At 40.4% G+C, this 26,910-nt stretch overlaps 2 protein-coding genes across 4 annotated transcripts in view; one reads left to right on the top strand and one right to left on the bottom strand.

Annotated features, from left to right (window-relative positions):
- The window catches only part of LOC110972432 (zinc finger protein 391-like), a 240,306-nt gene that overhangs the window by 182,972 nt on the left and 30,424 nt on the right, over nucleotides 1–26,910 (top strand). For 2 of the 3 annotated variants that reach the window (XR_007940934.1, XM_051945647.1), the window contains exon 1: nucleotides 25,144–25,439. The exons of the other annotated variant lie outside the window; for it this stretch is intronic. Coding sequence is in view for 1 of the 2 variants with exons in the window: in XM_051945647.1 (XP_051801607.1) it covers nucleotides 25,235–25,439 (205 nt within the window). In the remaining variant the exon portion in view is untranslated. Of the gene's footprint in view, nucleotides 1–25,143; nucleotides 25,440–26,910 lie in introns of those variants that run through there. 3 annotated transcript variants of the gene reach the window in all.
- LOC127533168 (uncharacterized) lies at nucleotides 678–11,791 on the bottom strand. The gene is made up of 2 exons (XM_051945652.1): nucleotides 11,443–11,791; nucleotides 678–4,292 (listed from the first exon to the last, which is right to left on the bottom strand). The coding sequence occupies exon 2, from the start codon at nucleotides 3,841–3,843 to the stop codon at nucleotides 2,401–2,403; it is 1,443 nt and encodes a 480-aa protein (XP_051801612.1). The 5' UTR covers nucleotides 3,844–4,292; nucleotides 11,443–11,791; the 3' UTR covers nucleotides 678–2,400.

Genomic DNA, 26,910 nt, shown 5'->3' with positions numbered 1-26,910 from the left:
TAATTCAATCTTTAGAGCAATCTGTCCAAAGTCTGATACAGTAAAATCAACACCACTGTGAGCATTTTATCACACTGCCAGGCTCAATTCCATCAGGGTATCTTATCTTCAGATATTGGCGTTTGTTTGTTTGTTTTTTACTTTTGTTTTTAATTCCCCCTCTGTTGACCATCAGAACTTCAGAGCATTTATTCAGAAATTCTCAACACAGACAAATGACGATACAGGAGGATCTACCAGAACATGTTATGAGGGGAATACAGATTCTATCAACCTCATTGTCTGCACCTGCCAGAAAATGTATCCCCCCTCTATATTACTCAGGTGATGTGTTAACATCTTGTGGTTTATTCTGCAGACATTTCTCATCATGTTCAGCAAAACTTGTAAATTAGGACTAGTTTCTTTAATCACAGCTAAAGTTATAGGGGGATACAGATTATTTCAGCGTCAATGGCTGCACCTGCCAGAAAATGTATCCCCCTCTATATTACTCAGGTGATTTTACCAACATTTCAGCCTGATTTTTTTCTTATTGCAAAATTTGTTTTACAAAATGCTCAATTGATAAAACATTTTTTTAAAAAGTAAGTATTGTTACAGAAAAAAATTCATCTTGAAGAAAAAAGGTTTAATACTTAAATATTATACAGTTATTCAATTCAATTTTATTTATTTATATAGCGTCAAATACAGTCAACTCGTCTCAAGACGCTTTACAAAACCCAAATGCCTGACCCCCAGAGCAAGCCCAAAGGCGACAGTGGCAAGGAAAACACCCTTTTAACAGGGAAGAAACCTCAAGCAGAACCCGGCTCTATATAGGGGGGACCCATCTGCCTGCTGGCCGGGCGGGTTGAGAAGGACAGAAGAGGGCAAGGGGGAGGGATGGGAGAAGAGGGAGGGGTGGGAAAGCAAGGAAAACACAACACACATTTGGATACATGCATGACAGGATATGTGACACAGACAAAGTATAAGCTAACATTAAAAACTGACTCATAATTTACTCTTATGATGTACGGCTCTGACATTAAACATACTCCATATATAGCTAGCAGTAAAATTCAAACAGTATGTAAGTTAGCATAACAAGTATAGTGAAGGCAATGCAGAGTTGACTGGTGGAAAAGGGGAGTTGGAAGCAGAGGGCTGGAGGAAGGTCAGCAGCAGCATCCCACAGTGGACATGGTGGAGACTGGACCAGCTGGTGGAACATCAACCGCAGATCTGAAGCATCCATCTCTTGGACCAGGGACACTCGGAGAAATAGCACAGGGGGAAACAGAGTGAATGTACTGCAATAACGGTATACATATTAAATATAAAGGTAGATAGAGAAGGGCTCAGTGCGTCAAGAAAAGTCCCCCAGCAGCCTAGGCCTATAGCAGCATGACTAGAGGCAGAACGAAGGGACGTCCAAGAGGGAGTCAGCTGTGCAATGAAGACACAAGCCGAACCCCTGTGGGTCACCCAGTCAGCCCCAACTATAAGATTTGTCAAAAAGGAACGTTTTAAGCCTGGTCTTAAAAATAGAGAGGGTATCTGCCTCCAGAACCCAAACTGGGAGCAGGTTCCACAGGAGAGGCGCCTGATAACTGAAGGCTCTGCCTCCCATTCTACTTTTAGAAATTCTAGGAACAACAAGTAAGCCTGCAGTTTGAGAGCGAAGAGTTCTACTAGGATAATAAGGTACTATCAGATCTTTAAGATATGATGGAGATTGGTTATTAAGAGCTTTATATGTCAGAAGAAGGATTTTAAATTATATTCTGGATTTAACAGGAAGCCAGTGAAGAGAAGCAAGTATAGGGGAAATATGATCTCTTTTGCTAACTCCTGTCAGTACTCTCGCAGCAGCGTTTTGGATCAACTGTAGATGTTTGAGAGAGCTATTTGGACAACCCGATAATAAGGAATTGCAATAGTCAAGCCTGGAAGTAACAAAAGCATGAACTAATTTTTCTGCATCACTCTGAGACAGAATGTTCCTGATTTTTACAATATTACGCAGGTGAAAAAAGGAAGTCCTACAGACTTGCTTTATGTGTGAGTTAAAGGACATGTCCTGGTGAAAAATAACTCCAAGATTCCTCACAGTAGTACTGGAGGCCAATGTGATGCCATCCAGAGTAACTATTTGCTTTGAAAGCGAGTTTCTAAGATGTGTGGGGCCAAATACCATGACTTCAGTTTTGTCTGAATTTAGCAGTAGGAAGTTAAAAGTCATCCAGGTTTTAATGTCCTTAAGACAATCTTGCAGTCTAGCTAACTGATCAGTTTCATCTGGCTTCATAGATAAATACAATTGTGTGTCATCTGCATAACAATGGAAGTTAATACAATGCTTCCTAATAATATTGCCTAAAGGAAGCATGTATAATGTGAAAAGTATCGGTCCTAAGACAGAACCCTGAGGAACTCCATGATTAACTTTAGTATGAAGTCGTTACTGGTTAAAGCTAAAGGAATACAAGGTTCAACAGAGCTCTGACTCTTTGTCAGCCTGGCTACAGTGCTAAAGAGAAACCTAGGGTTGTTCTTGTTCTCATCTATTAAAGATGAATAATAAGTTGTCCTGGCATTACGAAGAGCTTTTTTATAGATTACTAGACTATTTTTCCAAGCCACATACACTTCCTCTGAATTAGTGGAATACCACTTTCTTTCCAGTTTTCGGGATGCCTGCTTTAAAGTCCGCAGCTGGGAATTATACCAAGGAGCAAGTCTTCTCTGAGATATAACTTTCTTTTTTACAGGTGCAACACTATCAAGAGTTGTACGCAGTGAGGCTGAAGCATTATTAACATAATAATCCACTTCTGTGGGGGTAAAATAATAATAATTGCCTTCTGATTTATCAGTAAATGTTGCTGAAGTAAACAGTGAGGGTATTATTTCCTTAAATTTAGATACTGAATTGTCAGACAAACACCTACTGTAATGATATTTGTTCTCAGCTGCTATACAATCCTTTACTTTAAATTGAAATGTTATCATAAAATGGTCAGAAAGAAGAGGGTTCTGGGGAAATACTGTTAACTCTTCAATTTCTATGCCATAAGTCAGGACAAGGTCAAGAGTGTGATTAAAACTATGAGTTGATTTATTTACATGTTGAGAAAACCCAATTGAGTCTAATAATGAATTAAAAGCTGTTGTAAGGCTGTCGCTGTCTATGTCAACATGAATGTTAAAGTCACCCACAATTATAACTTTGTCTGAACTGAGCACTAATTCAGATAAAAAGTCTGAGAATTGAGATAAAAACTCAGAATAAGGAGCAGGAGGACGATATATAACAACAAATAAAACTGGTTTCTGAGCTTTCAGATTTGGATGAGAGAGACTAAGAGTGAGATTTTCAAATGAGCTGTAATCGGGTTTAGGCCTCTGGTTCAATTTTAAACTAGAATGGTAGATTGCTGCTACTCCTCCTCCTCGGCCTGTGATTCGAGGAATATGACAGTTAATATGACTAGGGGGAGTTGATTCGTTTAGGCTAACAAATTCTTCCTGCTGCAACCAGGTTTCAGTCAAACAGAACAAATCAATCTGGTGATCAGTTATCAACTCATTTACTAGCAGAGATTTAGACGAGAGAGATCTAATATTTAACAGACCACATTTAATTTTCCTGTCTCTGTGCTCTGTTGAAATAGTGGTATTAATTTTTATTAAATTTTTGTGGTTACTATTTCTTTTGTATATTTTTGATTTGTGTAATTTATTGAATTTTGGTGGTCGGGGGACAGACACAGTCTCAATAAAGTTAACTGAATTACTGGAGGGTGACAGCTGTGAGGAAACTGCAGAGAGGTGTGTAAGACTACAGCTCTGCATCCTGGTCTTAACTCTGGGTTGTCATGCTTTAGGAGTACTAATAAAATCAGCCATATTCCTAGAAATGAGAGCTGCACCAGCCAAAGTGGGATGGATGCCGTCTCTCCTAATCAGACCAGGTTTTCCCCAAAAAGAGCTCCAATTATCAATAAAGCCCACGTCGTTTGATGGACACCACATAGACAACCAGCGGCGAAACGACGACATGCGGCTAAACATGTCATCGCTGGTCAGATCAGGCAAGGGTCCAGAGAAAACTACAGAGTCCGACATGGTTTTGGCGAAAGTACACACCGATGCCACGCTAATTTTGGTGACCTCCGATTGGCGTAACCGGGTTTCGTTACCGCCGACGTGAATAACAATCTTACTATATTTACGATTATCTTTAGCCAGCAGTTTCAAATTTGCTTCTATGTCGCCCGCTCTGGCCCCTGGGAGGCATTTAACTATGGTCGCTGGTGTCGCTAGCTTCACGTTTCTGACTATGGAGCTGCCAATGATCAGAGTTGGTTTCTCAGCGGGTGTGTCGCTGAGCGGGGAAAAAGGATTAGAAACATGAAGCGGTTTGTGGTGAGCCGGGACAGCAGGCTTGAGTTTAGGACTGTTTTTCCTACGAACTGTCACCCATCCACCCGGCTGTTCGGGCGCTGCTAAGGGACGGCTAACAGATGCTACACTAGCTAAGCTATTGCGGTCCGCACCGGCTAAGGGGGCCTGGCTAGCTGCTAGCGGGTTATTTTCCATGGTGCGGAGCCGCGATTCCAATTCGGAGAGCCTCGCCTCCACAACTACAAAAAGGCTGCACTTATTACACATATCGTTATCACTAAAGGAGGCAGAGAAATAACTAAACATGTGGCACACTGAGCAGGAGAGGGAGAGAGAGGGAGAGGAAGAGGCAGAAGCAGAAGCCATGCTAACAACAAAGTTATAACAACTATGTCTCTTAAAAGTACTGAACTTACCAATAACTTATATAAATAATAACACAATCAGTTTTAGGAAAAAAGATATATACAGCTGAAGATAAATAACAAAAATAAAAAAGAGAACGAACATTTTAATCCAACTATTTAACGATGACAACTCTATACACTATTCATTGAGCTCAGGACTTTAGCAAGCCATGCAAACAAAGGCGTCTTTTGCCGGTGGGCCTTGAAGGCACATTTGGTGGAACCACCGCAGACAAACATCACACTGTATCTGAAAGACATAGAATCCAGGTTTTAAAAAATGTCTTTCAGGAAGCTGTACATTGTTATTGTTGCAATCAATTCAGCAATTATTACTTCAAGTGGAGCGAAGTCAGAAATAAAACAATGGCCCTCAGTATAACAGAAGAATCTAACATAAGCATTAAAGACAATTCCCACTATCAAAACAGTATTCCATTTCAGATTTAGAGATAAATGTTACTGGATTGCTCAAGTTACCCAGTTCACATCAGACTCATGTTCCTTTTCCCCACAGAAGTGGCATCTGTCTGTTAGGTCATCTGTTAAAAAAAGAGGACAGAAAAAATAAGAGCATGTGTAATATTGTCATGCATGAAAATATAATTAATATTTAGGTTACGTGAGAGTATTTACTATAACTGTAACATTTTTACAGGATTTTTATGGACAAGTCTATGAAATACTAAAATATGTCCTACCAGTTTCCAGGAGAAGAGAAACAGCAATTTCCTGCCTGTATCTGTTTATGGCATCATTTGTGGCAGGAAAATTTGCGTCTCTCTTTTGCAGGAGGCATTCTGCAAACTGAAAAAGAGATTTCAACATAACCTTAAGCTATGCATCTTAGTAATTACGAGCTTACATGTCACCATATAATGATATTAATCTGCTGTAACTTAATAACTTCTGAGTTTTAGACATCTCAAAAAAGCATAACATTATTTGTCTTGGGTAAAAAATAAAAAAAATAACAAATGGACAGTCATGTTACAATACAGAAATTTGAGGATGACGACATTGCTCTGCAAAGCAAACATACTTTGAGTGCAAAGACTCCACATGACGTACTGTCACACTGTTTTGTGTGTGGTACAGTCTCACATCTCCACCTTGAAAAATTGCAGCCTTGTTTTCGCATGAAAGCCCTACATAAATAAAAGAGTAATTTCTAAATTGATATAACATTAATGTGTGCCAATTTTGTGGCGATAGTTGACATGCCTGTTACCATGGTTTTAAAACAAGTATCCTCACCTTGTTGTGTCCAAACATTTGTTGATGGCTTCCTTCGACTCGCCCAGCGGATCCAAGTACAAGGACTTTTTTTCTTGTGGGTAGATGACCTAAAAATATTTTTCCCATGAAAAAAAATTACTGAGACATTACTTCTTCACCTACTCTATTTTATACCAGGCACTGCAGTAGTATATTTACTCTTTTTATAATATGGTTTATTTATAAAATTTCTTTACCACAAGTGTCCAGTGATGATGCTCATTTAGAACTCCAAGAATAATCTTATACTCCAGGGGTTTAATCTAAAATTGAATGGAATCGTAAAATGGAATAATTTAATTCAAATCTGAATTGCACATTAAAAAATAATTAGAAATTAGATTCCTACAACGAAATTGTTTCAAGCACAATATCTCTTGACATATGTAAAATAAAGATTTACAATAGATGTATCTGAAATATTGAAAGCAATAGGTTTCATTTACCTTTAAAATTTCAACTAAATTGAAATCCGAGGGAAATCCATAACATTCATCATACCAATGCTTACCTTGAGCCTTTGAGATCTTCTTTGCCACATTGCAGTCATAGCAAACGAATCAATGAATGCTGCTTTTGCAGGATTGTGGCGATTTCGTTCACGCACTATGATTGCCAAATATGCATTGATCACCTGTAAGAAAAATTAAACCACAAAACATAATACTTTTTTACCATACAAATACTCTGACTGTTTTCAAGCTGACTTGTAAAGCTGTAAAACATATTTATATAGCAAAAAATAAAGTTAAATAATATTGTACCTCGCTTTCCAACTCCATGTCAGGACCAAGTCTGTAAATGTCCCAGTAATTCAACTTGTATGCCCCTATTTTGGACAGGAGGACATGAACATCTTTTCCTGCCCAAGCATCCTTAACATCTGTCAAAATAACAAAAGAAGATAATTATTAAGAAAATTAAATGAGGGGAAAGAAGCAAGTGATATATATTTTGCCATCTTTGCTACCCACACACACACACACACACACACACACACACACACACACACACACACACCCAAAGATAAGAAGAAAGAAATAGCGATAGGGAGAAAACAGAGACAGAGAGAGGACATACACATAGAAAATCTTACATTTCTCTGCAAGAGCTTGTGTATAGGTTGGTGTTTCTGCTGCTGGCTGTAATGGCAGTATGGGATTTGGGTGGACTGCGGTTGGTGGGACAGCTGCTGGGGCTGTAGCTACTGGGGCTGTAGTTGCTGGGGCTGTTTCTGTGGCTGTAGTCGCTGGGGTTGTTTCTAGAGCTGCAGTTGCTGGGGTTGTTTCTAGAGCTGCAGTTGCTGGGGTTGTTTGTAGAGCTGCAGTTGCTGGGGTTGTTTCTAGAGCTGCAGTTGCTGGGGTTGTTTCTAGAGCTGCAGTTGCTGGGGTTGTTTCTAGAGCTGCAGTTGCTGGGGCTGTAGCTGCTGCTGGGACTGTAGTTGCTGGGGCTGTTGGTTTTAACAGGGATGATGATGCCTGTTGCACCACTGATGCTGATTTTTTGGTCATACTCCGGTGTGGAACTCTGGCTGTGTCTTCAATGGTCAACTTTAGTTGGTTCATATTGATTTTGCAGAAGGCTGTCCCTTTGTCATCCTGGAGATCTACACTTTTGTCAGTTATTGCCACAATAGTATAAGGGCCTAAAAAGCTGTGCTCCAATTTGACCCCCTTTCTTTGTTGGCTCCTGATGTTCTGTCTCCAAACCCTGTCCCCAACTTTGAAGTTTAATAGTTTGGCTTTTGGCTTGACTTTTCCCCTTGTTTTTTCATGTCCTTTGTTTAGATTTTCTCTGACCAGCTCCAAGAGGTCCTGTTGCTGCCGAATGTCCTGCGACAAATCCTCCTGTCCCACTGTGTCCTTCACAGAGTTGTCAACCTTTGAAGAAAAACAGATTATTTGATGTTTGTATCCAAATCTTTTTAGGGTTATACAGCCCACCACAGATGACTGCTAAATTTACTCTGTATATGCAATGATTGTAGATAAATATAATAATCCTTAGACAGTTGTCATGTAGATATATAAATCTTGGAAGCTGATAGGAAGACAGCGTGTCATAATGCAGTCTGATCTGTCAGTGTGTACAGAGAAAGAGTGTGAGAGAGAAAGATGGACAAATGGACAGAGACAAATGCAGATTGATTATGTACTCAGACTGACATAGAGACTAATAGGTAGATCATAAACTGACCACATAGTGTTCTGGGACTTGTGAAGGGTAACAAGCCTCTCTGCCAAACATCAAGACATACGGTGAGTACTTGGTGGTCATCTGTTTTTTGGTTCTGAGACCAAACATCACTGCATCCAGATAATCATCCCAAGTATCTGGATGCTCACCGACCACTTTGCTGAGGGCTCTGAGAAAACAGATGATTTTAAAGCACTGATATTCATCACCATAGCAAAAAAAAATTAAACTGACTTTGACTTTGTAATAATAATTCTCCATATGGCTTGGGAAGCCACACCCTAATGCATGTATAAAAACATAATTTAAGTAACAGAGTTTGAAATGTTACAGTCTAATTTAACAGACACTCAAAGTGACATGGTTCAGGGATCTATGCAACACAAGCAAGGATCATATCAGAAGAGAACAACACAATAAGCCAGAAAGCTTTGAGTGTAAGTCAGATAGCGTGCTATTGTCAACAGAAAATGCACTGATGAAAATTTAGAGTTATCAATTTATAACTAAAATGAAGAACTCACCTCTGGATTTTGCCATTCATTTTTTCCACTAACCCATTTGTTTGAGGGTGATAGGGAGAGCAGAGGCTGCTCTTGATGTGAAGGATTTCACACACTTTTGAGTTGATCTACAAGCACAAGTTTTTGTTGACATTTTTGATATGACATTAATAACAACATCCTGTCAAGAAATCAGTTCATACATATGGCTGTGTTACATAAACAGAATGAATTTGCAACAAAATGAGGGGTTACCTGAATCAAATAATAATAGTTAAAATTATTGGTGACTAATATTTCAGAAAGACAAATTCTGCCAAGGATTTAAATACTTACAGCATTGACGAATTCTGTCCCCTGGTCTGTTAAAATTCTTTTTGGTGATTCAAACTGATGGACAAACTTCATGATGCACTGTGCAACTTCTTTGGCTGTCTTTGAGGTCAGAGGGTAGGCCTGTGGCCATTTTGTGAAATAATCAATCATCACGCAGATGTATTGATGTCCATTCTTTGTCTCTGTCAGTTTGCCAATTAGATCCATCCCCACCAACTCAAAGGGCTGGTAAACCTTTTGTAGTAAAAACATTGTCAAGTTATATTTTTATTTAAAAAATTGCATTAATGCATACTGCCTTCTTTGTTGATATATAGAATAACATTGAGGACTAACTACCTGTGGAAAAAAAATGCACTCAGAGCATCTTTTCTCTCATTGTCTTTATACTGAGAAAAATATTTCAGTGGTTTCTATTGATTTAAAAACATTTTGGCCTTCTTTGGCTGAACTCACCTTGATGGGAATGAACTCTGTGGGCATTTTAATGGCGTCACTGCTTGCCTGGCAAGCTGAACACTGGGAAACCTTATGATGACATATTATGGATGAGTAGTGGTTTTAAATAAGCACATGTACGCGTAATACCATGATAATGTTTTTTTCATGGAATTTGAGCAAAATAAAATAGGAGAAACTGTTTTTCAGGACCCCATTCCATTGTAATTACATGTGCTTTCAATTTAGGGCTGACTTACCCACTTGTTGATGTCCACTGACATCCCTGGCCAATAAAACCTTTTGGAGATGGCATCTCGAGTTTTTGTCTGGCCACAGTGTGCCCCAGTGGGACTTGCATGAAAATCAACAAAGATTTCATTGGCCTGATTAGCCCCACAGACCACCTTGGTTTTCAGGGCTTTTGCAGTACCCTTGTGTCGCCAATAATAAAGCTCCCCTCCTAAATGATGAGAGGAAAAGGAGCAGTATTTCAGACATTATTACTCTTAAATGCATGATACACACTGGATGGTATACGGTTTCATTAAAAAAAGTCTCAATGTTAGTCTTACCGCGCAGATTACATACACACGTGGACAAAATTGTTGGTACCCCTCAGTTAAAGAAGGAAAAACCCACAATTCTCACTGAAATCACTTGAAACTCACAAAAGTAACAATAAATAAAAATTTATTGAAAATTAAATAATCAAAATCAGCCATCACTTTTGAATTGTTGATTAACATAATTATTTAAAAAAACAAACTAATGAAATAGGGCTGGACAAAAATGATGGTACCCATAACTTAATATTTTGTTGCACAACCTTTTGAGGCAATCACTGCAATTAAACGATTTCTGTATTTGTCAGTGAGCGTTCTGCAGCTGTCAACAGGTATTTTGGCCCACTCCTCATGAGCAAACAGCTCCAGTTGTCTCAGGTTTGATGGGTGTCTTCTCCAAATGGCATGTTTCAGCTCCTTCCACATATGTTCAATGGGATTCAGATCTGGGCTCATAGAAGGCCACTTTAGAATAGTCCAACGCTTTTCTCTCAGCCATTCTTGGGTGTTTTTGGCTGTGTGTTTTGGATCGTTGTCCTGTTGGAAGACCCATGACCTGCGACTGAGACCAAGCTTTCTGACACTAGGCAGCACATTTCTCTCCAGAATGCCTTGATAGTCTTCAGATTTCATCGTACCTTGCACACTTTCAAGACACCCTGTGCCAGATGCAGCAAAGCAGCCCCAAAACATTACTGAGCCTCCTCCATGTTTCACCGTAGGGACAGTGTTCTTTTCTTCGTATGCTTGGTTTTTGAGTCTATGAACATAGAGTTGATGTGCCTTACCAAAAAGCTCCAGTTTGGTCTCATCTGTCCAAAGGACATTCTCCCAGAAGCTTTGTGGCTTGTCAACATGCATTTTTGCAAATTCCAGTCTGGCTTTTTTATGAGTTTTTTTCAGCAGTGGTGTCCTCCTTGGTCGTCTCCCATGAAGTCCACTTTGGCTCAAACAACGACGAATGGTGCGATCTGACACTGATGTACCTTGGCCTTGGAGTTCACCTTTAATTTCTTTGGAGGTTGCTCTGGGCTCTTTGGATACAATTCCAACGATCCGTCTCTTCAATTTGTCATCAATTTTCCTCTTGCGGCCACGTCCAGGGAGGTTGGCTACTGTCCCGTGGGTCTTGAACTTCTGAATAATATGAGCCACTGTTGTCACAGGAACTTCAAGCTGTTTAGAGATGGTCTTATAGCCTTTACCTTTAAGATGTTTGTCTATCATTTTTTTTCGGATGTCCTGGGACAATTCTCTCCTTCGCTTTCTGTTGTCCATGTTCAGTGTGGTACACACCTTTTCACCAAACAGCAGGGTGACTACTTGTCTCCCTTTAAATAGGCAGACTGACTGATTATGAGTTTGGAAACACCTGTGATGTCAATTAAATGACACACCTGAGTTAATCATGTCACTCTGGTCAAATAGTTTTCAATCTTTTATAGAGGTACCATCATTTTTGTCCAGGCCTGTTTCATTAGTTTGTTTTTTTTTAATAAGTATGTTAATCAACAATTCAAAAGTAATGGCTGTTTTTGATTATTTAATTTTCAATAAATTTTTATTTATTGTTACTTTTGTGAGTTTCAAGTGATTTCAGTGAGAATTGTGGGTTTTTCCTTCTTTACCTGAGGGGTACCAACAATTTTGTCCACGTGTGTAGGTGTTATCTTCCAAAACATACCAACAACTTTAAGATTTAAATATTATTTGTAAAATATTTAGGGCTGGACCCGAAGATCCGATAATCCGAATATTCAGTTCGTTCCTCCGTCCGTCATACAACCGCTCCCCCACCACCGTCGGACGTAATGGAATATTCGCCGTGAATTGAGCCCGAATACGCGGAGCCCAGAATGTGCGGGCCAGCCCGAAAAATATTATGAGACATAGAGTCATGTCTCATTTAATCATGACATAGCCTTCTAAAACTACTTCAGATATGGTTATAGACTATTATATTTGTTACATGTTTATTCTGTCACATTTGCGAAATGGTTGTAACATCATTGGTCTTACCTTCAATGTCATAAAGATGAGACTTCCGTCGAAGTAAAAATTTGTCCCTTTTTGTGAAATCCGGAGGATACTCATTTTTAACTTTATATTCCAAAATTTGTTTGTAGTCCGTAGGATTCATTGCTAGCTGACTTTAACAAAATCAAGGCTGCTGATACCAACGACACTGACACTGGACCTGTCCCAACATGCCGAAAGCTGACCTTTTTATTCTTCTTTTTTTTCGAAGGCTGACCTTGTGTAATTTGCATAATTTGCATAATTAATTGAAGGAATGACGTGATCACGTGTACTCTACCTATGTGTTCTCGTGTTTTGTAGCCTATAGAGGGGGGATACATTTTCTGGCAGGTGCAGCCACTGACGCTGAAATAATCTGTATCCCCCTATAACTTTAGCTGTGATTAAAGAAACTAGTCCTAATTTGCAAGTTTTGCTGAACATGATGAGAAATGTCTGCAGAATAAACCACAGGATGTTAGCACATCACCTGAGTAATATAGAGGGGGGATACATTTTCTGGCAGGTGCAGACAATGAGGTTGATAGAATCTGTATTCCCCTCATAACATGTTCTGGTAGATCCTCCTGTATCGTCATTTGTCTGTGTTGAGAATTTCTGAATAAATGCTCTGAAGTTCTGATGGTCAACAGTGGGGGAATTAAAAACAAAAGTAAAAAACAAACAAACAAACAAACAAACGCCAATATCTGAAGATAAGATACCCTGATGGAATTGAGCCTGGCAGTGTGATAAAATGCTCACAGTGGTGTTGATTTTACTGTATCAGACTTTGGACAGATTGCTCTAAAGATTGAATTACAGAGCGTTTGAATCTAGTTCCCACCCAGAAGGTATTGAGCCTACGTTTAGTTAGCAGGGTGATCGAGTAGCAACATTACACTTTATTACAAAAAGGAGAAGGAAAAGACATTGTTAGGCAGTGCGATGAATACTATTAACTGAGCAACACGCCATGTATAGCAAAAGCATTTATTTAATTCATTATTAGACTCAATTGGGTTTTCTCAACATGTAAATAAATCAACTCATAGTTTTAATCACACTCTTGACCTTGTCCTGACTTATGGCATAGAAATTGAAGAGTTAACAGTATTTCCCCAGAACCCTCTTCTTTCTGACCATTTTATGATAACATTTCAATTTAAAGTAAAGGATTGTTTAGCAGCTGAGAACAAATATCATTACAGTAGGTGTTTGTCTGACAATTCAGTATCTAAATTTAAGGAAATAATACCCTCACTGTTTACTTCAGCAACATTTACTGATAAATCAGAAGGCAATTATTATTATTTTACCCCCACAGAAGTGGATTATTATGTTAATAATGCTTCAGCCTCACTGCGTACAACTCTTGATAGTGTTGCACCTGTAAAAAAGAAAGTTATATCTCAGAGAAGACTTGCTCCTTGGTATAATTCCCAGCTGCGGACTTTAAAGCAGGCATCCCGAAAACTGGAAAGAAAGTGGTATTCCACTAATTCAGAGGAAGTGTATGTGGCTTGGAAAAATAGTCTAGTAATCTATAAAAAAGCTCTTCGTAATGCCAGGACAACTTATTATTCATCTTTAATAGATGAGAACAAGAACAACCCTAGGTTTCTCTTTAGCACTGTAGCCAGGCTGACAAAGAGTCAGAGCTCTGTTGAACCTTGTATTCCTTTAGCTTTAACCAGTAACGACTTCATACTAAAGTTAATCATGGAGTTCCTCAGGGTTCTGTCTTAGGACCGATACTTTTCACATTATGCATGCTTCCTTTAGGCAATATTATTAGGAAGCATTGTATTAACTTCCATTGTTATGCAGATGACACACAATTGTATTTATCTATGAAGCCAGATGAAACTGATCAGTTAGCTAGACTGCAAGATTGTCTTAAGGACATTAAAACCTGGATGACTTTTAACTTCCTACTGCTAAATTCAGACAAAACTGAAGTCATTGTATTTGGCCCCAAACATCTTAGAAACTCGCTTTCAAAGCAAATAGTTACTCTGGATGGCATCACATTGGCCTCCAGTACTACTGTGAGGAATCTTGGAGTTATTTTTCACCAGGACATGTCCTTTAACTCACACATAAAGCAAGTCTGTAGGACTTCCTTTTTTCACCTGCGTAATATTGTAAAAATCAGGAACATTCTGTCTCAGAGTGATGCAGAAAAATTAGTTCATGCTTTTGTTACTTCCAGGCTTGACTATTGCAATTCCTTATTATCGGGTTGTCCAAATAGCTCTCTCAAACATCTACAGTTGATCCAAAACGCTGCTGCGAGAGTACTGACAGGAGTTAGCAAAAGAGATCATATTTCCCCTATACTTGCTTCTCTTCACTGGCTTTCTGTTAAATCCAGAATAGAATTTAAAATCCTTCTTCTGACATATAAAGCTCTTAATAACCAATCTCCATCATATCTTAAAGATCTGATAGTACCTTATTATCCTAGTAGAACTCTTCGCTCTCAAACTGCAGGCTTACTTGTTGTTCCTAGAATTTCTAAAAGTAGAATGGGAGGCAGAGCCTTCAGTTATCAGGCGCCTCTCCTGTGGAACCTGCTCCCAGTTTGGGTTCTGGAGGCAGATACCCTCTCTATTTTTAAGACCAGGCTTAAAACGTTCCTTTTTGACAAATCTTATAGTTGGGGCTGACTGGGTGACCCACAGGGGTTCGGCTTGTGTCTTCATTGCACAGCTGACTCCCTCTTGGACGTCCCTTCGTTCTGCCTCTAGTCATGCTGCTATAGGCCTAGGCTGCTGGGGGACTTTTCTTGAAGCACTGAGCCCTTCTCTATCTACCTTTACATTTAATATGTATACCGTTATTGCAGTACATTCACTCTGTTTCCCCCTGTGCTATTTCTCCAAGTGTCCCTGGTCCAAGAGATGGATGCTTCAGATCTGCGGTTGATGTTCCACCAGCTGGTCCAGTCTCCACCATGTCCACTGTGGGATGCTGCTGCTGACCTTCCTCCAGCCCTCTGCTTCCAACTCCCCTTTTCCACCAGTCAACTCTGCATTGCCTTCACTATACTTGTTATGCTAACTTACATACTGTTTGAATTTTACTGCTAGCTATATATGGAGTATGTTTAATGTCAGAGCCGTACATCATAAGAGTAAATTATGAGTCAGTTTTTAATGTTAGCTTATACTTTGTCTGTGTCACATATCCTGTCATGCATGTATCCAAATGTGTGTTGTGTTTTCCTTGCTTTCCCACCCCTCCCTCTTCTCCCATCCCTCCCCCTTGCCCTCTTCTGTCCTTCTCAACCCGCCCGGCCAGCAGGCAGATGGGTCCCCCCTATATAGAGCCGGGTTCTGCTTGAGGTTTCTTCCCTGTTAAAAGGGTGTTTTCCTTGCCACTGTCGCCTTTGGGCTTGCTCTGGGGGTCAGGCATTTGGGTTTTGTAAAGCGTCTTGAGACGAGTTGACTGTATTTGACGCTATATAAATAAATAAAATTGAATTGAATAACTGTATAATATTTAAGTATTAAACCTTTTTTCTTCAAGATGAATTTTTTTCTGTAACAATACTTACTTTTTAAAAAAATGTTTTATCAATTGAGCATTTTGTAAAACAAATTTTGCAATAAGAAAAAAATCAGGCTGAAATGTTGGTAAAATCACCTGAGTAATATAGAGGGGGATACATTTTCTGGCAGGTGCAGCCATTGACGCTGAAATAATCTGTATCCCCCTATAACTTTAGCTGTGATTAAAGAAACTAGTCCTAATTTACAAGTTTTGCTGAACATGATGAGAAATGTCTGCAGAATAAACCACAAGATGTTAACACATCACCTGAGTAATATAGAGGGGGGATACATTTTCTGGCAGGTGCAGACAATGAGGTTGATAGAATCTGTATTCCCCTCATAACATGTTCTGGTAGATCCTCCTGTATCGTCATTTGTCTGTGTTGAGAATTTCTGAATAAATGCTCTGAAGTTCTGATGGTCAACAGAGGGGGAATTAAAAACAAAAGTAAAAAACAAACAAACAAACGCCAATATCTGAAGATAAGATACCCTGATGGAATTGAGCCTGGCAGTGTGATAAAATGCTCACAGTGGTGTTGATTTTACTGTATCAGACTTTGGACAGATTGCTCTAAAGATTGAATTACAGAGCGTTTGAATCTAGTTCCCACCCAGAAGGTATTGAGCCTACGTTTAGTTAGCAGGGTGATCGAGTAGCAACATTACACTTTATTACAAAAAGGAGAAGGAAAAGACATTGTTAGGCAGTGCGATGAATACTATTAACTGAGCAACACGCCATGTATAGCAAAAGCATTTATTTAGACAGAAATGTCACGTGCTGCATTACCAAACATGTTTGACAATCAAATCATGATCGTAACAATCCAAGTTTTGTTTTATTAATAAACTACGCTGATATCTAAACACGGAATTATAACTCCACCCTTCCGAATGCATGCGCTCCCGCGGCAGGGGATACATTTTCTGTCGGGGGTAACTACTTTGGCACGACACCGGCCAGCGCTGCGTGAAATGCCGTGGATCAGCAGCTTATTTATATACAGATACATTCATGAGTTACTTTGCATTGACCATTCATGGTAAAATGTGGGTGTGTTGTGGGCGGAATGTGAGGTGGATCCACCTGTGCAGTCTTCCAGCTGGTGTGTGATTTATCAAGAAATTGCATGCAGCTGTGCTTACGCAAAGTTTTATAAATCAGGGGCGAGGGGCATACGCCCTTTTCGTATTTTCGGCGTACGCAAACTTTAGTATGGATCCTATGCAATGTTTTATAAATGAGGCCCCAGAACTTTGACTCTTCTCATGGAATGGACATGTGAGAAACCACTGGACAATATTGGTACAATTGGTACAATATTGTCAACAGATGGTTCTATGAAGAGCTCCAATATTGACTTTATGTCTTCAGCATGTCCGTGTGTCTGGAGGAACACTCTTAGCAGCATTACTCTTACATATTCCGGGCTGGTAACAGTCGTGAAATGGGCTGAGTATGTCAGGATCCTCCCCTCACGCTCACCCACACCTGACACCTGTTAATTAATCATCCTGTCTTCTCTCCCTCTCCTGACAGCAGAGCTGATGAGAGCAGCTGAAACCATTCCCTTAATCAGTCATCTCCACCAAGAGTCTGAGTGGCTGACGATCATTCTTCTGATTACACCCTGACAATAAAACACCGGCTCATCCTGCAACACCCTGCCAGATCGTTAGACCTTGACTCACCTAGTCAGTCGCCTTCTCGCCTTTTTTGCCCTGCTGTCTTTGAGACCAAAACCTAACCTTGTTTTTCCTGTCTTGCCAGAATCTGCTGCTCAGACTCTTGCCTGCTGTGCTTCTCCGGTTTCCCTCCTGGACCCAGTCATTCCTCGGACCCCTCTCTCAGCGTCACTCCCCCTTCTCCTGGCATCCCTCCAGTCCACCCTGCCTGTGTCCTAGCTCTCCAGCCCCTCACTCCTTGCTTCCCCTCCAGCCGCCAGGGATCCCAAGACCACCCGGTGCCACACTCTGCTTCCCCTCCCGGAACCAGCCGCCGCCGATCCCCTCCCGGAACCAGCCGCCGCCGATCCCCGGCAGGAACGCCGCCCACCCGGTACCACTCCTCATTCTTCCCCCCCCCGACAAGACTCCGACTCTCCATCTGCCAAATTCACTCCCCCTCCCTACAATAAACCATTCTTAAAACTGCATCTTGGCCTCAGTAGCGTGGTTCTCTGCTCGAGTCTGGTCCAGTTGCATGACAGAGTAAGGCAGCGATTGAACATAATCTGTAAATTTACCTTTCACGTACCTTGTGCCATCAGCTATGTTTGTTCTGGGCCGCATCCTTCTTTTAACTGATGACACCGCCGTCACTCCCCACCTTATTAGTTTTTCTATAATTTCCTCATCCATTATATAAGCTGGCGGTGCCAGAAAAGATACCACCAGCTCATCATTTGTCAATTCTTGGCCATGACCACGGTACTCCCGATCTTGAAGTCATCCAGGAGCCTCTTCAGTCTCCGGTCATTGTCACCTTGAACTTTATCGCTGACAGCTGCCAGCAGGCCATCAGTCCCCTGCACAGTTCTCGTGAACGACTCTAGAGCTCTATCACCGTCAGCTTTTCTTCCCCCCTGCAGTTCAATCTGACATCTCAACTTTTTATTGTAAACCATCTTCTTCTGTTTGCCTCTCTGTGCTCCGTCTTCCATCTCCGCCACCGTTGCGCTCTCTCCCTCCTTTCTCCCTCCTTTTTCATCGATCTGTCTCGTGGTCGTCTGGCAGTCTGGATTCTTTGTTTCTTGTTTTTCGGCATCAGTGTCCATTCATCCTTTTCCTTTCTCTGTGGTCTTCTCCGTCATTGTGGTCTTTGCCGTGTTGTCCGTCCTGCCCGTCACCATTTTGCCAGATGATGTGGCCACACTCAAAATCATCAAAAAAAAAAAACAGAAAAAACTCAAAGACAAAACCCCCAAACAGTGTTTCCACTGCTGGGGGTTGTAAAAAACACAGCTCGAAGTTCAAAAACTATCTCAAAATCCCACACCAACACTTTTCCCCACAGATTCAAACAAACTGTGCCTTCCACCCTAGTTTCTCTAGCTTCCATGTACCGACTCCGTGCATGCGCATTCAGGCTGGTGTAGCCGTAAGTCACAGGGTGAGCATCACATGAGCCTTTTATAGGTGACAGAACACCACATGCTGTCTCTCATGGCACTTGTTGGACTTTTCTCAGCCCGTTTCTTCGTTTTTTCATGGGGTGGGGGGGCGGGGCTGGCCAGACCACAACGGCCACGAGCGTTGGCAGCAACGTTAAGCTACACAATGTCCTTTGTAGTGTGGCACCAAGCTGTCAAAAGTGAACTTGTTGGTTGAAGAGCAGTGCTTGAGGGCAGTAAACCTTCAATATTGCAAATACTTGAACATGAAGTGGTACTCCTTGGGAATACATGTTGAAAAAACCATTGCAGCCACGCTTGTCTTGATAGTTTAATTGGAATGTTGCTTTCCATTTGGTGTCAAGGGCACTTGAGTTGACATTCTTGCTGGAGGTGGCGCTGTCTGCTTCTGCTGAGGAACAAGAGGGTCTCAATGTGCTGGCCCGGTTGTGAGAGTGGAGCTTCACGGCTGCAGGCACAGACTGCTGGATGAGGACAGAAAAAGCTTACAGCACCTGTTATTCCCAGGAGGTCTTCCATCCAAGTACTAACCAGGCCCGACGCTGCCCACAGGGCAAACGTCACACAAGCCTTTTATAGGTGACAGGCCTGAGAACTTTCCTATTTTCACCCTCGTATGACCTGGGAGACCATTTGAAGGCTCCAATATCTCCAGAAATAAAACTCCCACAGCCATGAAATTTGGTGTGGACACAGACGGAAGAGTTTCCAGAGGATCAAAAATGAACGAATAACTCCAGCAGCAACCAAATTTAGAGTTATCACACCTTGAAAATGGTAAAAAAAAAAAAGTGTAAAATATTCAAACTAGGGTGGTGTTGGGGCCCCAGAAAATTCCTGTAAATATATATATATATATGGATCCATGTTTTCTACTAAAAATTCAGACTTTGTTCGATGTTTCACCAATATTTTTGTAATTTTGGCATGAAATCTGTCCAACATGACATAAAATTGTCCAAATTTACCACAAGTTTGTCCAAATTGACTTGAGACCTTCAACAAAGACTTGAAGCTGAACTTAACAATACTGAATATTCATTGGCGCTTAAAACTAATGGATGGATCTATATTTCATACTGAAAATATGATTTCAAATTGTCCAAAACAAGATTGTTCAGAATAACTTCAGAACTATCCAGAAAGATTCAAAATTTGTCCATAATGACTCGAAACTTGGTCAAAATTACTCAAAATGGTCAAAACTGTCAAAAAGGAATATTTATTGACCCTTAAAAATCATAAGAAATGCAACATTTTCAAAGCCCACGCAAGCACGGGGAGAAACACAAAACTCACCACAGACACATGAAGAAGTGTTCCTGTGAGGCTGTAGCGCTGAACGTTGAGTCACTGTGCTGCCCTTTGGATAGAGGAAGGATAAAGGGAAGATAGAGGAAGGACAAAGGGAGGATAAAGGGGTTGAGGAAGGGGGAAAATGGGAGAAAGATGAGAGGAAGTTGGTAGGACGTTGGAGAAAGGAGGCTTAGAACATCCAACTCCAGCAACCCACCTTCTTCTTCTTCTTCTTCTTCTTCTTCTTCTATGTCTTTTCTTTCTTTGCCATTTTCTCCTCTTCTCTCTGCTCTGCGCTCTTGAAGAAACAGAAGAATCTCTTCGTTTTCTGTTTCTTAGCGAGGAGCTCCTGCAGCTCGTCATTGTCTTTCTGCAGCGTTTGACTTTCTTCAGACTTTTTGTTCTGTTCTGTCAGGACTTTTACTTCCTCCTGAATCAACCACTTGTCCTGCTCCAGAGCTTCCTTTACCACCTGGAGGTCATTGTTTTTAGCCTCCAGATCCAGATTTTCTGTCTGGAGATTTTCATTTTTAGTCTCCAGGAGAATGGATGGATGGATTTACAATTGGCTACAAATCTTTTCTAAAGTCAGAGTAGAAGTACCTTTAAGAGCAGTAATGTACTTCAAAACAACAAAAAAAAACAGCTATAAATAGAATTTTTGATATACATTTTCAATTGTTTCCATAAATGCAGCTTGTGTTTTATTTCTATGTGCATTCTGAAATGTCACAACAGAAGAAGTCAGTGGAAACGGCAAAATTCTGGGAAAAATTTTTTGGTTTTGTACCTTTTTGAAAAATAGTCAATTCAATTCAATTCAATTCAATTTTATTTATATAGCGTCAATTACAGTCAAATCGTCTCAAGACGCTTTACAGAACCCATATGCTTGACCCCCAGAGCAAGCCCAAAGGCGACAGTGGCAGGAAAACACCCTTTTAACAGGGAAAAAATCTCGAGCAGAACCCGGCTCTATATAGGGGGGACCCATCTGCCTGCTGGCCGGGCGGGTTGAGAGGGACAGAGGAGGGCAAGGAGGAGGGATGGGAGAAGAGGGAGGGGTGGGAAAGCAAGGAAAGTACAACACACATTTGGATACATGCATGACAGGATATGTGAACCAAACAAAGTATAAGCTAACATTGAAAACTGACTCATAGTTTACTCTTATGATGTATGGCTCTGACATTAAACATAGTCCATATATAGCTAGCAGTAAAATTCAAACAGTATGTAAGTTAGCATAACAAGTATAGTGAAGGCGATGCAGAGTTGACTGGTGGAAAAGGGGAGTTGGAAGCAGAGGGCTGGAGGAAGGTCAGCAGCAGCATCCCACAGTGGACATGATGGAGACTAGACCAGCTGGTGGAACATCAACCACAGATCTGAAGCATCCAGCTCTGGGACCAGGGATACTCGGAGAAATAGCACAGGGGGAAACAGAGTGAATGTACTGCAATAACGGTATACATATTAAATGTAAAGGTAGATAGAGAAGGGCTCAGTGTGTCAAGAGAAGTCCCCCAGCAGCCTAGGCCTATAGCAGCATGACGAGAGGCAGAACGAAGGGACGTCCAAGAGGGAGTCAGCTGTGCAATGAAGACACAAGCCGGACCCCTGTGGGTCACCCAGTCAGCCCCAACTATAAGATTTGTCAAAAAGGAACGTCTTAAGCCTGGTCTTAAAAATAGAGAGGGTATCTGCCTCCCGAACCCAAACTGGGAGCAGGTTCCACAGGAGAGGCGCCTGATAACTGAAGGCTCTGCCTCCCATTCTACTTTTAGAAATTCTAGGAACCACAAGTAAGCCTGCAGTTTGAGAGCAAAGAGTTCTACTAGGATAATATGGTACTATCAGATCTTTAAGATATGATGGAGATTGGTTATTAAGAGCTTTATATGTCAGAAGAAGGATTTTAAATTCTATTCTGGATTTAACAGGAAGCCAGTGAAGAGAAGCAAGTACAGGGGAAATATGATCTCTTTTGCTAACTCCTGTCAGTACTCTCGCAGCAGCGTTTTGGATCAACTGTAGATGTTTAAGAGAGCTATTTGGACAACCCGATAATAAGGAATCGCAATAGTCAAGCCTGGAAGTAACAAAAGCATGAACTAATTTTTTTGCATCACTCTGAGACAGAATGTTCCTGATTTTTACAATATTACGCAGGTGAAAAAAGGAAGTCCTACAGACTTGCTTTATGTATGAGTTAAAGGACATGTCCTGGTGAAAAATAACTCCAAGATTCCTCACAGTAGTACTGGAGGCCAATGTGATGCCATCCAGAGTAACTATTTGCTTTGAAAGCGAGTTTCTAAGATGTTTGGGGCCAAATACAATGACTTCAGTTTTGTCTGAATTTAGCAGTAGGAAGTTAAAAGTCATCCAGGTTTTAATGTCCTTAAGACAATCTTGCAGTCTAGCTAACTGATCAGTTTCATCTGGCTTCATAGATAAATACAATTGTGTGTCATCTGCATAACAATGGAAGTTAATACCATGCTTCCTAATAATATTGCCTAAAGGAAGCATGTATAATGTGAAAAGTATCGGTCCTAAGACAGAACCCTGAGGAACTCCATGATTAACTTTAGTATGAAGTCGTTACTGGTTAAAGCTAAAGGAATACAAGGTTCAACAGAGCTCTGACTCTTTGTCAGCCTGGCTACAGTGCTAAAGAGAAACCTAAGGTTGTTCTTGTTCTCATCTATTAAAGATGAATAATAAGTTTTCCTGGCATTACGAAGAGCTTTTTTTATAGATTACTAGACTATTTTTCCAAGCCACATACACTTCCTCTGAATTAGTGGAATACCACTTTCTTTCCAGCTTTCGGGATGCCTGCTTTAAAGTCCGCAGCTGGGAATTATACCAAGGAGCAAGTCTTCTCTGAGATATAACTTTCTTTTTTACAGGTGCAACACTATCAAGAGTTGTACGCAGTGAGGCTGAAGCATTATTAACATAATAATCCACTTCTGTGGGGGTAAAATTATAATATTTGCCTTCTGATTTATCAGTAAATGTTGCTGAAGTAAACAGTGATGGTATTATTTCCTTAAATTTAGATACTGAATTGTCAGACAAACACCTACTGTAATGATATTTGTTCTCAGCTGCTAAACAATCCTTTACTTTAAATTGAAATGTTGTAAAATGGTCAGAAAGAAGAGGGTTCTGGGGAAATACTGTTAACTCTTCAATTTCTATGCCATAAGTCAGGACAAGGTCAAGAGTGTGATTAAAACTATGAGTTGGTTTATTTACATGTTGAGAAAACCCAATTGAGTCTAATAATGAATTAAAAGCTGTTGTAAGGCTGTCGCTGTCTATGTCAACATGAATGTTAAAGTCACCCACAATAATAACTTTGTCTGAACTGAGCACTAATTCAGATAAAAAGTCTGAGAATTGAGATAAAAACTCAGAATAAGGAGCAGGAGGACGATATATAACAACAAATAAAACTGGTTTCTGAGCTTTCAAATTTGGATGAGAGAGACTAAGAGTGAGATTTTCAAATGAGCTGTAATCAGGTTTAGGCCTCTGGTTCAATTTTAAACTAGAATGCAGATTGCTGCTACTCCTCCTCCTCGGCCTGTGATTCCAGGAATATGACAGTTAATATGACTAGGGGGAGTTGATTCGTTTTTTAAATTATGTTAATCAACAATTCAAAAGTGATGGCTGATTTTGATTATTTAATTTTCAATAAATTTTTATTTATTGTTACTTTTGTGAGTTTCAAGTGATTTCAGTGACAATTGTGGGTTTTTCCTTCTTTAACTGAGGGGTACCAACAATTTTGTCCACGTGTGTATGTTTTAGATGAATACTCACAACTGTGATGACAGACAGACGGATAAAGATGAAGAGGGTCGAAGACAAAGGTAACCTTCAGGTGTGCTCTCCAGTTTGTTGGACAAATATCCCATCATGGCTCTTCTTTTACCCAGATGTTGATCCAACCATCCTGAAGAACCACAAGTCAAACAAGTGAGAATTCATGAATAACATCATCAAAGCCCATATTGAAGAAGAATGGGGTTCTCATATACAAATGTACTCAGACGGATCTAACAACCCTGATAATGATGAAGTCACTGTTGGTTTATTCTTTCCAGTTTTCAAGCTCAGAAAAGGCTTTAGAATTCCAGATGACAGCATTCACTGCAGAGATATCAGGGATCATTTTGATCATCTTTGATGGATAACAAACTGGTCATGTCAGTCTTATGTAGCGATTCATCAGCCGTGTTGACATCAATAAAGAAGCAAACTCCAAATCCAGACCCAATTTTCTATTAGAAATACTTCAAGCACTGTTTCAAATTCACAGAGCAGGGTGTGAGGTGGTTTGATTTGGGTTCCAACACATATGGGTGTGGAGGGCAATGAGGAAGCAGATAGCTTGGCACAAAGAGCAACCAAGGAGGAAAGAATAGAATTTGATTTAGCACACGGAAATTAAGATTATGACTGTCATTAACAAACTCATCAAAGAAATATGGCAGAGGGTTCAGGAAACAAAAGAAGAGGGGGACTGATTTTGCTATTCAAGGTAAAATGGGAAAAGTATGAAGGCACTCCAGTGGTGCAAGAAGAGACTCAATTGTTCTAACCTGGCAAAGACTCAGACACTGCAGTCTGAAAAGTGGACTGGCTTTGACTGGGAAGCACAGAGATAGGAACTGTGAGTGTGGTGAACTAGAAACTGTGAGAAATGTTCTTCTTAAGTGTACGCTCTACTCATGCCAACAGAAGAAACATTAGAGACGAGGAGCAGCTGGACGAACTGTTTTTAATCTTTACTTTCTACTTAACATGGAAGAGTAGACAAATATGAAGAAACTTCTGAACTTTCTCATGACCACAGGACTGCATAAGAAAATATCGAGGATTCTCTAAGGACTGTGAGTAACATCCAGTAGGTGGCAGCAATACGTCAGTGATGCGTCTAGTCCGCCTAATTCAATGAGGAAGAAGAAAGTAACTCAGTGTTTCTGCCGGAACTTCACAGTGTGACACCCGGCGGATGTAAACAAAGAAGCATGAGCAGAGGTAGCTTCACTGCTGTGTGGACTGAGTTATAAATCTCGTATGAATGAGAAATATCAGAGTGTTAAAGTAACGATGTGTTCAGTTGAATATCTTAGAGAATTGATCAGCGACAGACTAGCTGCTGCTGCTGGAGAAATATTCACAGAGTTTGAAAAAACCATCGTCCAGTACCAGGAGGAGATCGATCGTCAGCGCAGACTGCTGGATGTCATCTGGAAACCACACATCCCCTTACAACCGATAGGTGTGTATGTGTTTTGATGGTGAAGAATTCCACTTAAAGCATGTGTAGTGGTTGTGTACTCTCTCTTGCACTGTGTAGATCAGTGCTATTCAATTTAATTATTCAGGGGGCCACATTATCAAAAACCCAAGGGACCAGTATAGGCACTCTAGGGACCAGGGGCCAGACCGTCACACTGTCTTCCCTGTGCTATGAATATGTGTACACTTGACACAACACGCAACAACCACATTTTCAAATTTCAAGTTTTATTTAACTAGTAACTGTAAAAGTAGCACTTTTACAAAAAAGTGCTTGAATTTTATAGCATCTCAAATTTCAACATTTTAAAATAAAAATAAATACCAAGTCCATGATGTGCATCTGCTCATCATGGACTCTAACATGAACAACAAAAACATGAACAACAAACAATAAAAAATAAATCAAATAGTGCAGCTTATGAAAAAGTGCTTCATATTTGTGCAACAGCAACATATCACAGCAGCTCAAGGCACACTTATTGTACTCTCTTTAACTCTCAAAAAGGGGACAGGCCTAGACTACACACATAGGCAACTAATGAGACAGATTGCACTTCTTTGACTGGGCAATATCAGAGAAAGAGGGTTCAAAGGGCGTGAGGGCTACCCGCCAACAGTGACGCAAATGTTCATTTGTCACGGAGGCACGGTTGCTTGTTTTAATGGCATTCATGTGAGAGAAGCTGGACTCATAGGTGTATGTTGCCAGCTTTCTTATGTTGGGGAATTTGTTCACATGAATACACTTTATCCAAAATTTTGAGATGGATTCATTCTCAAGTGCCTGCTTCAGAACGGAGGATGCCTGCATGTCAATTATTTCCAGTTGCAGGGGACCCTCATCAATTTCAAGTGATGCAAGGAATTCTTGTCCTTTTCTGGAAATAGCAGCTACATTGGCAAATGGGTTGCTCACAAAATGCATCAATTCTCTGGGCATGTCAAAGTCATCAAGTCGTTGTGCAAAGTTTTCCCTCAATTTATCAATGAAATCTGTCATTAATTGAGTGACTTTTGGTTTGACTTCACTTGTTGATGACTTGATAAAGTTGCAAAATGTGGGAAAATGGAGCATTCTGTCAGTGAGATCAGATGAGAAACGAACTAATTTCGTTTGAAATGCAGTGAGACTTTCAGCAATATCAACAACCGTTTTTTTTCTACCCTGCAGTAACAGATTAAGTTGATTCAGATGATGAAACACGTCGCTTAAAAAGCACATATTGGACACAAATCCATCATCCAACTTTAGCGACAGAAACGTGTTAGCTTTCATCTGCTTGGACTCATGGAGAAATGTTATAATTTCCTTCCTGAGGTCACATACTCTCTTGAGTGCATTGCCCTTGCTTAGCCACCGAACGTCATTATGCAACAGTAAATCACTATGATCAGCTGACATATCCTCAAGTAGTTGACGAAACAGTCTGTGTTGAAAACTGTAGGTG

Source organism: Acanthochromis polyacanthus, chromosome 3, assembly GCF_021347895.1.
Source record: "Acanthochromis polyacanthus isolate Apoly-LR-REF ecotype Palm Island chromosome 3, KAUST_Apoly_ChrSc, whole genome shotgun sequence".
In the NCBI taxonomy this organism is placed as follows: Eukaryota; Metazoa; Chordata; class Actinopteri; family Pomacentridae; genus Acanthochromis; species Acanthochromis polyacanthus.
The sequence above is the reverse complement of the archived record's forward strand: the minus strand, read 5'-3'. Positions and strand labels throughout refer to the sequence as shown.